Source organism: Myotis davidii, unplaced genomic scaffold, assembly GCF_000327345.1.
Source record: "Myotis davidii unplaced genomic scaffold, ASM32734v1 scaffold668, whole genome shotgun sequence".
Taxonomy (NCBI): domain Eukaryota; kingdom Metazoa; phylum Chordata; class Mammalia; order Chiroptera; family Vespertilionidae; genus Myotis; species Myotis davidii.
The window spans coordinates 83,691-98,896 of NW_006299394.1; the positions used below are offsets into that span (position 1 = coordinate 83,691).

At 58.0% G+C, this 15,206-nt stretch overlaps 1 protein-coding gene across 1 annotated transcript in view; it reads left to right on the plus strand.

Moving 5' to 3' along the window:
- The window catches only part of FAM78B (family with sequence similarity 78 member B), a 41,139-nt gene that overhangs the window by 3,865 nt on the left and 22,068 nt on the right, over positions 1–15,206 (plus strand). The window contains exon 3 of the mRNA XM_015571292.1: positions 3–248. Within this exon, the coding sequence (XP_015426778.1) occupies positions 3–248 (246 nt within the window). The remainder of the gene's footprint in view (positions 1–2; positions 249–15,206) is intronic.

Genomic DNA, 15,206 nt, shown 5'->3' on the forward strand with positions numbered 1-15,206 from the left:
AGCATCACCTGCAAGGCGCGGATCAGGCGCGAGAACATCGTGGTGTACGATGTGTGCGCCACCATCGACCAGTGCCCCACGCGCATCGAGGAGACCTCGCCCATCGTCCTGCGCTACAAGACCCCCTACTTCAAAGCCTCGGCCCGCGTGGTCATGCCCCCCATCCCCCGCCACGAGACCTGGGTGGTGGGCTGGATCCAGGCGTGCAACCAGATGGAGTTCTTCAACACCTACAGCGACCTGGGCATGTAAGCGACCGGCCGCGCGGGACGGGAGCGGGTCTCCCTCCGGCCCCGTCTCTGCTCCCACCCCGACCTCCTCCCAGCTCCTTCTCTCTGCTCTCCCCATCCTCTGTCTAAACCTTCCTCCCGCCTCCTCTTCCACCTCCCCCCTCCCTGCGCTTTTGTTTCAGTGACTGGGCGGGCGTAGGGAGGCTCCTCGCGAAGCAGTTTCTCGTGGTTTGCGTCTGACTCCCCGCGAATGCGAGGAGACGGTGCGGGGCGGAGAGAACGCGGCAAGGAGTGTCCGAGAGATGGGTGGGGGTGGCTGGCCAGTGCCCTGGGAGTTTCGGGGCGTCGTCTGTGGTTTGGGGGGCTTTCCAGGAAGAGTTTAGGGGGACCTGTGGAGAGAGAAGAGGAGTGGAGTGCGGGGGCGCATGGGCTGTGCCGCGCGTCCTTTGGCGAAGCAGGTCCCGGGCGTCCGAGCGGGACTGAGTGGTTCTGCCCTGTTCCTTTGACTGTTGAAATCCAGCCCTTTCCCCAGGGCCAGGAAGCCTGGAGGCATTTCCATCTGGAATCGCAAACCCGGCAGAACCGCCCGCCTGGCTGGGCGCCCTCTGGATGAGTTCTGGGCAGCGGGAGCAGAGGCACCGGGTGCGTCAGGCAGTGCAGGGCTGGTGGCCTGTGCGAGCGGCTCCTGCTGGCTCCGCACGCTGTGCGTTTTGTGCTCCGTGGTCTTAACTTACTCCAGAACTTTCCTAATTGCGGCGCTGGGAGGGCTCCCACCGCCGAATCTGGGAGCTCTCCAACTCCTTTCAGCAGCGCCGCTCGGCGCGTGCCGGGTCCAGCGGCCTCTGAGACTCCCTGGCCACCAGGGCGGAACTGCAGGCTGGTGCGGTGGCGTCTCGGGTTCTCTTATTTACTAAATTTTCCTAATTCCTCGCCGGCCTCCTTTCAGAAGCAGACTCTGAGCGGATGGCAGCTACAGAGGCTGAAAGGGTTGGGCCTGCCTTATACCGGCTGTTCCAGGGCAGGTCCGGGGCACCCTAATTAGCTTGCAGCCTATAGGGAACCACTTTTCTGGAAGTCAGCCTCATTTCACTTATTAATCCGAAACCCTAGAATCCCCAGGTTCATCCATGGAGTGTGGATATGGGTCAAGCCACCCTCCCGAAGCCGCTGCAGGCTCCCTGTTGCACTCCTAGCATGGCAGTTCACACTAGTCGGAGGTGCTAAAAGAAACGCTGACAGGTCACCCGTCCTCCCCGAGAGAGTTTGCACTTTTCAAGCACAAAAACTCAGGGCAGGAGAAAGTGTGTTAGTGCTGAAGGTGTGTGAGAGCGGGCCCTTCGTGCCTCCACACCCCGTGTTCTCCCCAAAGGCGGCTGGATGAGAAATGGGGGACATATTATTTTGGGTGAATCACATCATTTAAAAACAGACACACCCTCAAAAGAATGATTACATTTGAATACATGTGTCTCTTAAAGCTGGTTTTTGTTTTACTTTGTTTTTTAGAAACCTGTTCTTTCCAGTCAGAGAAAGGCCCAGACAGGGCAAGGGCGCCCTCCCTTCTGCCGACCGGCCTGGCCCTGCAGGCAGTGTATCCTTGATGGGGGCTGGGGGGCAGTGATCGCAGTCTGGGGCCCCTGTAGAGGAGGCCAGAGGGACTGAACAGAAACAGCCTCAGGTTCCCAAGACCACACAGCCAGGACTCTTAGTTACCTTGGTCTCTTAAGCCAGTGGCCGGCAAACTCATTAGTCAACAGAGCCAAATATCAACAGTACAACGATTGAAATTTCTTTTGAGAGCCAAATTTTTTAAACTTAAACTATATAGGTAGGTACATTGTTATTCACTTAATTAGGGTACTCCTAAGGCTTAGGGAGAGCCACACTCAAGGGGCCAAAGAGCCGCATGTGGCTCGCGAACCGCAGTTTGCCGACCACGGTCTTAAGCAAATCAAAGGCAAATACATAAAGAATTCTTCCCATAAAAGAAAGTGTATCCGACTTCAGGAGAAGTCCAGGTGAGATGTAAACAGACGTGGGAGTTGAACTTCCTGGACTCTGTGGAGGGTGTGTCCATGCTGGAACTGACATTAATGGGCAGGAATTGGTGCCAGCACTGAGGCTGAGGGGCACAGGTTCCCTGACCTTCCTTGCGGAGTTCGCACCTTCGGATTGGGGGAAGCTTTTGCCGTTAAACTGCTACTTTTGGCATTTTAAGATTGTTGGTTTTCAAGTTGTTGATGCAGGGGAGCAAGGACAGTCCCCAAGAAGTCATAAAGGCTGTTATTATGGATCTGTGTCCAGATTCCGCCCGCCTCTGTGTGGCTGCAGTAATTGCTCTGTTTAAGGCCACTTTGGAGCCCAGCTTTGATTGAACCAATTTCCACAAAATGCTGATGCCTGAAAACTTGGCCAGTGTCAACTTTTTAGTGGGAGCTCATATGACATGAGTCGCTGCAGTCTGCTGGGTTTGATGTCCACTTAAGCCGGCACCTTGAGTGGAAAAACCCCGGCACCCGTGTGCAATCAGTGTGCTTGTTATTACACGAAGCATGATAGGATGAGAGGACTGGGTTTAGAAAGCTGCCTTTTCGATATTTGAAAAGTTGAGGAAATCCACAACTCAGAACGGCAAGAAAACTCTATCTATGGCTTAATAGAAAACGTGAACTTTTGTGGTTTAAATTTTCAACATCTCCAAGAATAGGGTCCTGAAATAGTTGATGATCATGATGGTCGGAGCTTAACTTGAACTTGAAGTCAAGTGATGGGACTTGCTCAGATGATTCTGTAGAGGCAGGACGGGGAGTACTCGTGCGCCCCGTTGTGTCGTGAACCCTGCCGCTGCAGCCATGGTGATGCGGGTCTCATCGTTGGTGAGGAAGGGTCCCTGCTTTTCTCCACCCCCCCAGCCCCTCCCCACCCCGTCAATAAACCCGAGTTTCCGAGGGCCTCCGGCATTCTGGAGTCTGTGGGCAGCTTCCCTGCTCCTCAATGTGAGAGGTGGGGGGATGCCGGAGAGGCTGGGCACCGGGCAGGGTTCTCTGGAGGTGTAAGGACCGGACTGGACTGGACTGGATTGGACAAGATTCCACTGGGCAAGGAAGACTGATTCTGAAGGGAAAACAGCAAATGCAAGGGAGGGGGCGCGGCTGGAGTGGAGCTTCCAAGTGGAGACTGTGGGAAAGGGGGTTCTAAGGGGGGCTGGATGTGTTGGGGAAGTCCTTGGACATTGTGGTCTGGAAAAGACCAGGTTGAGGTGGGAGTATAGGCGGTATCCATGCCTTCAGACCTCTCGGGCACACGGGGCTTTCAGTAGGACATGGACCTTTATGATGGGAGTTTTGGATCGTAGAGTCCAACCCAAGAGGTTTCTGAACAGAAATGGGGTCGTATGTCAAGGATGGAGGAGGGGAAGCTAAGGCCGATGAGGAGCCCATATGAATCGCCTTCTAGAGCTGGAGGGGAACGAACCCTCTGGTCAGCCCAGGCTGATGGAAGGAGGACGCTGGCCTGGGGGGAGCTTTAGGAGTCAGGAGGTCCTCGCTCGCTGCCCTCCTTCAGCTCTGCCTGTCTGTCTAGTCTTCCCTCAGAGCCAGCGTCACTGAAGATCTGACTGTGCCCGCTCCCTCTGTCACCTGCTCCGTTCCGCCCAGGCAGGTCTCCATTCATTCCAAATGGCTCTCACTCAGTTCGTCTGCGATGTCCGTGTCGCCAAGTCCAGCAGCCTCTTTAGAGAGACGCTCACCTCAGCAGCGTTAGTTCCCGTGGCTGACGGCTTCCTCGTGCCGCTCACTGCCTTCGGGAGCTGCCGCGCTGTTTGTCCAGCTTCCCCTCCCTCTCCCTCTCTCACCTGAAGACGCAGCTCATCAGGACTCTGCTCGCTCTACATGCTCCCTGGGAGATTTCTTTTTTAAAAATATGTATATTTTTTTATTGATTTCAGAGAGGAAGGGAGGAGAGAGAGATAGAAACATCAATGATGAGAGAGAATCATTGATCAGCTGCCTCCTGCACGCCTCCTATTGGGGATCAAGCCCGCAACCCGAGCGTATGCCCTTGACTGGAATCAAACCCGGGACCCTTCAGTCCACAGGCTGACGCTGTATCCACTCAGCTAAATCGGCCAGGGCTACTCCCTGGGAGAGTTCATCCATCCCAGTGGCCACCGATGCCCTCTTACAGCTTAGGGATGTGTGTGTGTGTGTCTACCCAAAATTTCCTCTTGGCCATCTGGGTGGCATCTCAAGCTTTGCGAATTCAAACCTGAACCCTTGACCTCCACTGCAGCGCCCACCCCGAATCCACACCAGTGTCAGCCTAGGTATTCCCCCACACCTCGGGTCCATGCTCTGGTCCTGCTGGCGTCTCCAGGGCAGCTCTGTCCAGCCACACTCCCTGTGGCCACTGGGTAGCTCTGTCCAGCCACACTCCCTATGGCCACTGGGTAGCTCTGTCCGGCCACACTCCCTATGGCCACCGGGTAGCTCTGTCCGGCCACACTCCCTATGGCCACCGGGTAGCTCTGTCCGGCCACACTCCCAGGTCCATGCTCCGGTCCTGCTGGCGTCTCCAGGGCAGCTCTGTCCGGCCACACTCCCTATGGCCACTGGGTAGCTCTGTCCGGCCACACTCCCTATGGCCACCGGGTAGCTCTGTCCGGCCACACTCCCTATGGCCCCTGGGTGGCTCTGTCCGGCCACACTCCCTACAGCCACCCCTTCCATCTTAGGATACATCACCATCACTGTCCTGGCTCCAACAGCGGCTTTCTAACCAAACTCACCATCTGAGTGCCAAAGATAAATTGATATTATTTTTCTGGAGCGTTACTTGAATGCCAAAACCCATATTTTCTTTAGAAATTCTGCTTCCAGAAGGAAATAGACAACCCTGGGTGGCTCTGTCCGGCCACACTCCCTACAGCCACCCCTTCCATCTTAGGATACATCACCATCACTGTCCTGGCTCCAACAGCGGCTTTCTAACCAAACTCACCACCTCCAGGTCCTCCCCCACAGCAGCCTGAGTGATGTTTTAAAGTTGTAAGTGCTACCACTTTTTGCTTAAGCCCTTTAATGACTCCCATGCACTTGGGTAAGCTTTGAGGATGTCTCCCCACTCTCTGAATTTCTGTCCCCAGGCCAGGCCAGCCTTTTCCCATTTCTCCAAACGAACCAACTTGTTCCCAACCCAGAACTCTCCATGGGCTGCTCTGTCTGAAATGCTCTCCTCCCACCCTCTTCTAGCAAATTCCAGCTCCCCCTCCAGGTCTCAGCGGTTAGCTCTGCGGAGAGCCCCTGCCTCCCCATGTAAGGCTGTCCTTTCCTCCACTGTGTGCAGTCCACTTAGTGAGGGAATTGTGCGCTGGTTTCCACCTGCCTCGGCTCCGGCAATATCAGCCCATTTCATTCTCGAGGAACGAACAGTGCTGGGCCCGCAGCACAGGTTCAAGAAACATCTGATGAAGATAAATAAATGAGCCATTTGTCTGACCTCAAATAGTCTGTCTTCTCCCCCGAACCATGCCTCTCCTCGTGTTAGCTTTTCATCTGAAACCTGAGGCCGACCCCACACGCCGTGAAGGTCTGGACGCTCCCGCCGCTCGGCACGCGGACAGATTGCCTCGCGGTGCTTCGTGCCGCTTTGTTCCGCGTTGCCTCCTCGGCACAGGCTTCTGCCATGTCCTCTGTCCCCGTGGGCCCCTGTGTAGCAGGAGCCAGGAATCATGTTCAGCAAACACCGCGGCCACTCGGTCCCCGAGGAGACGTGACATAGAAAGCCTGCTGTTGTCCTGCTCCGCCCGCACAACCACGCGGACCTGAGCCAGGACTGTGGACGCGAGACTATGGCCATTACTGAGAAGCCCCCTGCCCAGCCATCGGTGCCCCACAGCCAGCCTCCCCGTGTTCCCAGCTGCCTGTGCATGCGGTGTGGCCGTGGGCGGGCCCTTCGCTGCCCGCCGAGATGCCTCCTGCGGGCATTTTGCTCTTGAGGCCCAGCTTGGCCTGTCTGTCCAGGGAGCCTGATGGGTATCCAGGCCTCTTGTGCCCATACTTGTCCCCCCAATCCCACTCCGCTCCCAGCCAGGGGCTCCTGATCAGGAAGTAGCCAGAGCTGATCCTCACCAGAAACACTAGGGACCCCTGGTCTAGAGCCACAGATAGGGGCACAGGGTCCTGTCCCCAAGGAAGTCCTGAGTGCCCTTGACAACTGGCCCTGGGCCTGTAATCTCTCCATCTCCCAGGAAGAAGGGGAGGAGGCAGATCTTATCAGCATGAGCTGACTGCAGATAAAACACAACTCTGAGTCCCGAAGCGGGGTGGGGCGAGGAGACAAATGATGGAGAAAGAGTTCAGGGGGAAAACCAAGGGGGAGTTAGAAGGGACATGGGTTTGGAGAGCCTGGGATGCTAAGATCGCTGCACAGCACTGGGTGGGACGTGGGAGCAAGGGCAGAGGGTGTGGGCCGCAGGGTGTCTGTGACCTTCCCCATGGCAGCGAGGTCAGTGCTGTCCAGGCCGAACTGCAAGTGCTTCACGAAGTTCCAGGTTAAGAAAGAGGGCCTCCTGAGTGAGGACATACAGGGCCTGGTGAGGAAGGCAGGGCCTCAGGAACACACACACACACACACACACACACACACCCGCTTTCATGGCCCATCTGGCCCTCCCTGCGGCCCTGGAGCTGGATGCTGTTATTCTGCCCCTGTTATCGATGGGAGACTGAGGCTCGGGGAGGTCAGAGGATTGGCCTGAGGCCACACGTCCAGCGAGTGGCTGAGCTGGGATGCCTCCGGCCCCGTGTCCTGCCTGGCCCAGCGGTGGCGGGACAGGTTAGCATTCCGTTCGTGTCAGGACACAGGCCTCCTGGTTGAGGTCCCTGCCATTGCTGGCCCAGCGTTTCCTTGACGTTTGGGGAGACGCTCAGCTTTGTCCTCAGGACTCGAGTAGGTGATCCTGCCGCTCTCGCAACCAGGCACTTAGGTCCCCTGGAGAGAAAAGTTCCACGGACAACAGAGGGGCACTGTTTCTGCTGTGCGAACACGGACCGCAGGAAGTGGCTGTGAGGAGACCAGAGGGAACCTGAAGTTAGCAGTCACAGAGCAGTGTGGTGGCCCCTCAGAGGCAGGGCCCACGGGTGCCAGGGCCCCTGGGAGGGCTGGAATCCCCACCCCACGGCAGAGAGACCCACAGTGCGGATGTCCCCACCAGGACAGAGCCATGGGTGAGTCCCCTGTCTCTCGCACCCACATCACTGCGGTGCTGGGGTTGTGATGGTTCGTAAAGAGGGGTGTGCGTGTGCGGGTGCAGGGACTGTGTTCAGAGTCTGGGAGGTCCTGCCATGGGAAGGGGAACAAAATGACATTACAGGTGATGTGCGGGAGCTTCCACACATGGCTGCGGGGACACCTTCAGTGCGGAATGGCTCGTGGCAAGGTGGGGGTACCTGGGCTCAGGGACCCCTTGTGGCCTCATGTCAGCCCCGAGGGGCGACCCCGGGCCCAGCAGACAGTCACCCAGCCCCTCAGGTGCTGCCTTGGGAGTTGTTCATCCCTCCACTCAGCGCTCGGAGGAGAAGAGGCCCCTGGGGAGGACCTGGTTCGGGATTCTCGCCCTGTTAGGCCTTGTTGGCCGCGGGGCTCTGCCGCTCAGGCGCTGGGAACCGAGCCAGCGGGTCGCGCTGACTGTGCCCGGTGAAGACACAGCCGCTGGCTCCCCAGCTCGGGAACGTGAGTCCCAGTGCCCTCGCTGTGACCTTTGCAGGTCCCTGAACAATTCAGTGTCTCGCGTGCCTGCACGCGAATGGGCGACAAGGTCTGTGCTGTTTCCTTCAGGAACCTCTGTGGAGGGCTCTCCAAAGGGAGTGCTGTGCACGTGCTGGAGGCGACTGTGCCACCAGGGGGCGACGCTGGGTCAGCCTGGGGGAACCGGAGGGTGTGGTCGGGGCATAGAAGGTCCAGACTCAGAGCCGCAGGGGACAGGGACTGCTGGGTGGTGGCTCCCCGTCCCAGCAGAAGCCACCCTCCAGGTCTGCTCTGAGCCGTGGTCCTGGGCACAGAGAGAGCAGGAAGCCATGCCGTCTGTGCCAGGAAGTGTGGGGTTGGTTCCCAGCCTGGTGGACAGATGAGACCAGCACCACAAACAATTTGTGTCCATAACGCTTTCTGATACATTCTTTATGATGTGTTTTTAATAACACACTATTCACAATTTTGTCCCTTTATAAGGGGACCTCCCCTAATTCCTCACAATAATCGTGAAACCTATTGAAGGCAACCGGTTTTCCCATTTTAGATGAAATAACACGCTCAAGGTTGCTGGCAGGTACGGATCAAATCAGACCTGGCGTCCAGGCCCCCCGCCTCCTGCCCGAGTGCCCTCCTGTGCCACGGTCACGGTCAGCCAACCAGGACAGGAGCCGTGTACACTGAGCCCCTCTGGGTGGGTCAGCGCCCAGAGGCCTCTGAAGACAAGAGAGGGTAGATGAGGACACGCCAACGTGTTCAACAAAAGCAAAGAGAAATTTCAGGCTGTCAGGTTAAAACAGAATAAATCAGGCCTGTGCCACCTCATGGGGTGACTGGCAGGCTGCCCTGGCTCCCTCTCCCGGGCCCTGACCTTTCCACGCTGGCTCCTGGGCCGAGCTGGGCAGCCGCGCAGAGGCTGTCAGGGTCTGACTAACAGGAGGCAGTAAGTCAGCCTCGTCAGCACGCTGTGCAGGCCCTGGGGGGGCAGGCGGGGCCGGGGGGCAGGCAGGCAGGGGAGGGGAAGGGGGGCACCTGGGCACGCATGGTGGTAGGGACTCGGGAACCACCAGAAACAGGCAGTGAGGAGTTGCTTTGCTCGGCCTTGAGGATGGGGAGGTGTCAGGATCCAGGATGTGGGGGGCATGAGGCTTGAAGGGCATTCAGACGAGCTCTCCTGAGAGAAGGAGGCTGCCTCCTCCTCTTCCTCCTCCCAAGAGACCAGGCAGAGCCTCCATTAACGTGGCGGCCCGCCCCGAGCCTTCAGGGCTCCAGACCAGATTCTCTGAGTGACTCAAATATTGGAGAATCTGTTTCAAACCTCCATGAACAGCCTTGACATTTTAAGGAAGGATGAAGATGTACATGCCCCAACAGTACACCCAGACTCCTGTTGAGGACAGCGGCCTGCCCTTCGGAGTCCGGAGCCTCTTTCTCTAGGACCGGAGTCCACCTTAAGGAACGGGCAGAGATTTGCTGGCTGTCTCCCCAAGAGGCCATGAGCCCGCAGTGACAATCATGACAATCGCAGCAGCATTTGCTGGGCACCTACTGGCTCTAAACCAGTGGTTCTCACCTTCTGGCCCTTTAAATACAGTTCCTCATGTTGTGACCCAACCATAACATTATTTTCGTTGCTACTTCATAACTGTAATGTTGCTACTGTTATGAATCGTCATGTAAATATCTGACATGCAGGATGGTCTTAGGCGACCCCTGTGAAAGGGTCGTTTGACCGCCAAAGGGGTCTCAATCCACAGGTTGAGAACCGCTGCTCTAAACGCTTCCCAGTCGCTGCCTGCGGAGCTGGCACCCATCCCATCCTGTCCCGAGTAAAGATGGCGAGACTGAGGCCAACAGGGGGGCAGCTTGCCCACTTTCCAGCTAGTCAGTGACGGGCCAGGTGGGAAACCAGCATTCCAGGGCCTCCCGTGAGGTTATCCGCTGCGTGGCAGGGGAGTGAATGCGTGCGAGAGTGGATGTCGGCCGCACACTGGCTTTGTCCTCACGAGGAGGCCTGGGAAACGGATTTCAGTCCCCCTCACCTCCCAGCTGGTGTGCGTGGCTGGTCAGGACATGCTGTCACTGAGCAGGGGTCATGGGTCAGACCCAGGGGACCATCCCGGCACCCGATCAGCACTCTGCCCTTCTAGTGACCTTGAAGTGGCTGCTACCAGATCCCAGTCACCCCAGAATCTAGATTAGAGAGCAGCTGGAAATGCAGCTGGGGGCCAGCAGACTCACCCCGACTTGGGGGTTTGGGGCAGTGCCGGAAGTCATCCAGCCCAACTGCTCGTTTTATAGATGGGGCTGCTGAAGCCCAGAGAGGGCGGTGACCCACCGTGAGGAGCAGGACAGGGCTCTGGCCCAGGCGCACCGACGTCATAGCCAGTGATCTCCACTGCCGGCCCCAGCACTGCACACCAGGCTGGCCAGGAGCCAGCGGCTCACTCCTGGGCCAAGGCCGGGGCCCCTGGTCTGTAGAGCAGTAAGCAGGCATCCCCACCCTGTCTGGTGAGGGTCCACATCTGTGGGCAGAAGTGGCTGCCTGCACAGGGCGCAGCCTCCAGCACCCCAAGGGATGTCTCCACAGTTGCGGGAGCAACAAGACCAGCCTGTTCCCAGGGCTGGCAGGCCACAGGCCATGGTTTGCAAGTGAAAAAGGAGAGGGTCTCCCCAGAGAGGCCCATCACAGATGGCAGGGAACGGGAGGGCTTAACAGCCGAGGGAGGGGGATGTGGGACAAACTGGGGCTCGCTCTGGGTCCGCAGCACCCGGAGTCTCTTTCCTCCCCCTCCACCCCCCAGCCCAGGGGCTGTGCCGTACGTGGCCCCTGGCCCCTGCCCACAGATAGGCCAGGCAGCTCCATGCCCTGGCAGCTCGGGTAGAAACAGGATCCAAGTGTGTTAAAGTGACAGCAGGCAGCAGGCTTAGTGGCGGCCCCGGGGGATGGAACAGACGGGGCTGCTGGGCGGGGCAGCCTAGCAGCCTGAGCGTGTTTCTATTGTGGTTTTCAGTTGGGTTCCTCTCGATAGTCTTGTTTTATTTTTTGTGAACTTGAGGCGTTTTAGCGGAGAGTGGGACCTGACTGCCGCTGCTTCCCCTGCAGGAGGGGTGGGGGGCCAGGAGTGCAGGGGGCCGGCGCAGCTTGCTGTGCCCTGGCTGGATTGGGGGGAGGGGGACCCCCACCAACAGCTAATAAGCAGACCCCTGAGATCTTCAAAGGACTGAGTTTATTTTAAAACAAGTCTGTGTTTGTAAATAACAACTCAGTCCGATGAGTTTCGGTTCTTTATGAAAGCCTGTCATTCTTCTGAGGCACACTTCAGAATGGAATGAGTCTCCGGGAGTGACCGCCCGGCAGGCACGGTGTTGGGGCAGGGAGGGTAGGAGCTGCGCTGTCACTGTCGGCTGGGCCTCGGCTCCAGGTGGCCGAGGAGCTGTCCCTCCCTCGGGTCCCATCAGATGTCCGAGCTGCATCCCCCCCACTGACTGTCAGGTGAGCCCCGGGACGAACGTGAGATGCTCGGCATTTTACTCACATCCTACCTCAGTTAAAGCCCATTGACATCTACATGGTCCCTGTTTCACTAAAGAAACAGGCCTTCGAGAGAGCATGTCACTTGCCCAGACTCAGCAGTAGGACCAGAATTAGCGCCAGGGTCCCAGGACTCTCGACCTGCGCTTCCAGCCTCCATTGTCGTAGGTCATCGCTTCCCCGGAAAGAGGGAAATTAGCCTCAGGGACGGCTGAGGTCAGCAAACAACTGGAACATCTGACAAAACCATTGCCAGCGCTCTTGCCAAACTGCAAGTGTCTGAAAGGCATTTCACAATTCATCTGGAAGCCCAGAAAATACACTCTTAAAAAAATATCGAAGATTTGAGTGCGTGGTGTTAGCAGCTTTCAGGACCCCTGACCACTTGCCTTTAGCGATCGTGTGCATGGAAGGTGTCCACGTGGGTGGGCACGGGCTGGAGAGACAGTGTCGCAGCTGCTGTCGTTAAAAATGACCCCCAAACAGGAAGCATCCCACAGGGAGGCCTGGGCCTCACAGCCACCAGTCACCCAGAGCCCCTCGCCCTGTGCTCGGTTACAAAGCCTGGCATCCTCTGTCCCTGGGTTCAAACCCTGCCTCCGCCACGGACTCCCTGTGGCCTCAGGCAGCTTCCCCGTCCCAGGCTGCTGGGCAGATGAGCTGAGCTGACATGTATGAAGCGCTCAGAGCCGTGCCTGGTGCGTGGCAGGTACTTCCTGTTCAGGTTAAATTTTTTTAACAATGGATGAAGAAACAATGGCCAGGTATTCATTGGGTGCCTGGTACACACCTGGAGAGAGGCTGGGAAAACTTTGATATGTGAAGGAAACCTGGTGGGCCTGTCAGCCCTTTGCACAGCTGACCTACCAGCTGGTGTTTATTCGGCCCTTGGGGGCTGGGCACTGTGCTGGGACACCATGGGCTGGGTGGCCAGGGAGGCCCACCCCGAGGAGGGGAGCAGCTGTCACTCTCCACAAGCCAAGGGCTTCTCTGGTCGCCCTCACCGCACACAGCCCTCCCCGTGCTGGTGTGAGTGCATCTCCCATCCCCGTGTCCCTGCGGCACCCACTGAGCTGCACTGTGATCCTCCGTGGCCGCCTCTCCGGCGAGGTCCTCTCTGACCAGCTCCTAGATCTGGCCCTGCCTGAACCCAGGCAGCTGAGATCCAGGCCTGGAGCTCAAGCCCTGGAATTCGGTTAGGAGCTCAGAATTTCTAGGAACTCGATGGCTTTGTGTGCGCTCGGTGGCTGAGGCGAGACCAGTGGAGAGACTGGGGGTCATGGCCACAAAGTGGTAAAGGGAGCTGAGCACCGAGGAGGGCGGAGGACCCAGAGCTCCGAAAGGGAGTCAGGGTATCCCGGCCCCGGCGGCCAGAGGACGCGGAGTGCCCAGGCCGAGAGGTGGAGGGAGATGCCCCCGACCCCTCGCTGTTCGCCCACTTTGCCCTCCAGTTGGCCTTCTGGGTTCTGAATTTGAGCGTCTGCTTAATAAGCCACCCCCGACCCAACGATCGATCCTTTTAACTCAGAGGCAGAAGCAGCGACTCGGTAGGATCCTAAGTACATAACATCTTTGGGGTCCCGGACGCCATCAAACCCTGAATGGGGAAGGTAGAAACTGGCCCTGAGGTCAAAGCCGTTTCAGCAAAATGGCGTGAGCAGTTCCAGAGACGTCAGGCGGAGCCCTGTCCTCGGGGCTCTGGGCGTCCTGAGCCCTGTCAGTGGCCGCCGTCCTCTCGGTTCACAGAAGCGGGAGGCGCTTTGCTCCTCGCCGCAGGTGAGAGCGAGGAGGGGCTGCGCTGCTTCTCTGGCAAATGAAGAAGCCAGACTCGGGAGCCCGTGACGGGTCCACGGCCAGAGGTGCAGACCGACGGAGTGTGTTCTGACCCTTGTCCACTCCGCCCGCTTCCCCAGCCCCTGGCCTCTGGGTCCTGAGTTTGAGCTTCCATTTCATGTGCAGCCACCGGAGAAAGAGCCGCCTTCCTGTGGGAACCTGCAGGGACGGCCCACGGGGGCCGGAGCTGTGTCCGACCTGAGTTTGTCTTTGGTCGGGAGCAGACACGGCCGGCCATTCTGCTGACTCTCCCTAAGATAAGGCTTGTGGCCTCTCAAAGTCAGGGAGCCTCTGGGAGGGTGTTGGGGGAATGCCTGGCTCAGCCCTCCCCCTCCACACAGCCCAGAGCAGGTGAGCATCCCCTGCCATGTGGGCCCTTCTCCCCCCACACCCCCGGGGCCCATGGAGAAGCCCTTTCCCTTGGTGAGCGCGGGCGACGTGCCAACCTGCAGGCGCCAGAGTTGCTCGGACAGGTGGGGAGTGAGGCGGGCAGGTGGGAGAATTTCCAAGATGTGAACGCCTGTCTTGGTTCCATGTTTAGAGACCTCTGACTTGGAAAGGCGAACACGAATGGAGCAACCTTGATGGAAAATGTAAGATGAGTCAGGAGTGGGGGTTTCGGCAGACCATGCCCTCGCGGGGCTGTGGGTGGCAGACGGGGGCTCGCTCTTTGTCCCAGGGCCGTTCGTTCAGGTGGCACATCCTTCATTTGCTTTGACAAGAATGAACTCACCCCAGCTTGAGGGCACCCCACCCCCTGTCTTCTCTGGCAGAGTTTGAGAATCCAGGAGCCCAGGACTGAAGTGTGCTTTTTAAATGGTATCAAGCATAGGAGGTGGTGTCAGTTCCCCCCAAAGCCCACCCCATGGCTGGCTTTTTCAAAGAAACCCAAATCACACTCACAGGCAGGAGGCTGGACGAGGGCCGTGTCTTTTGTGGAAAGATGAATGAATGGCCCTGGCCGGTTTGGCTCAGTGGGTAGAGCGTCGGCTGGCGGACCAAAGGGTTCTGGGTTCAATTCCGGTCAAGGGTATGTACCTTGGTTGCAGGCTCCATCACGGCTCAAGCCTAGAGCTCGTGCAGGAGGCAACCAATCGATGTGTCTCTCTCACGTTGATGTTTCTCTCTGTCTCTCCCTCTCTCTTCCACTCTCCCTAAAAATCAATGGAAATATATCCTCAGGTGAGGATTAACAAAACGAACCACAAAAAAGAAAGATGAATGAATCGAGGGAGAAGGCTGGCCCAGGTCCCCGGTGGGAAGCAGGAGGGCGGCCTCCGCAGGTCACCGTCCACCCAGGCTCTGTACGGCCTGTGCTTCGTCCCCTTTGCAGCTGGAGATGTGCCTCGAGGGAAATCGGCGTCACCCTGTTACTGGGAAGCTAGCCCGGGTCGGGTCGGGAGATAAGCAGCCCCCACTCCCTGTCTGTCAAGAGCCAGTGCGGCTGGGAATGAATGGGAGGCCGCTCTCTGCCCCTCTCCGCCTCGTTCGCTCTGGTTCTGCTCCGTCAGGGAGACCGCCAGCTGCTCCTCCGTCCCTGCCTCCGCCGCCCTCGCCCTCAGAATGGAGCTCATCCTGTAGGAAATGCGTAATGTTCATGGGCCTCCCTTCCCTGGAGGCAGCTGAAGGGTGCCTGTGCTCCCGAGTTCAATCTGTCTCTTCCATTTTTTACAAATGCATCGCCATCTGTTGATTTTATTCCTGTGACACCCACATGAAGATCATTCATAAAGAGGATCGCCACGCCTGCCCCTCCTTCCCACAGCTTTTCCCACACCCGAGTGCCGAAGCGCGCGTGGACCTGGGAAATAAACCTCAATCAGCCTCTCTGTGTCTCTGTCTGTCTTCTCTCTCTCTCT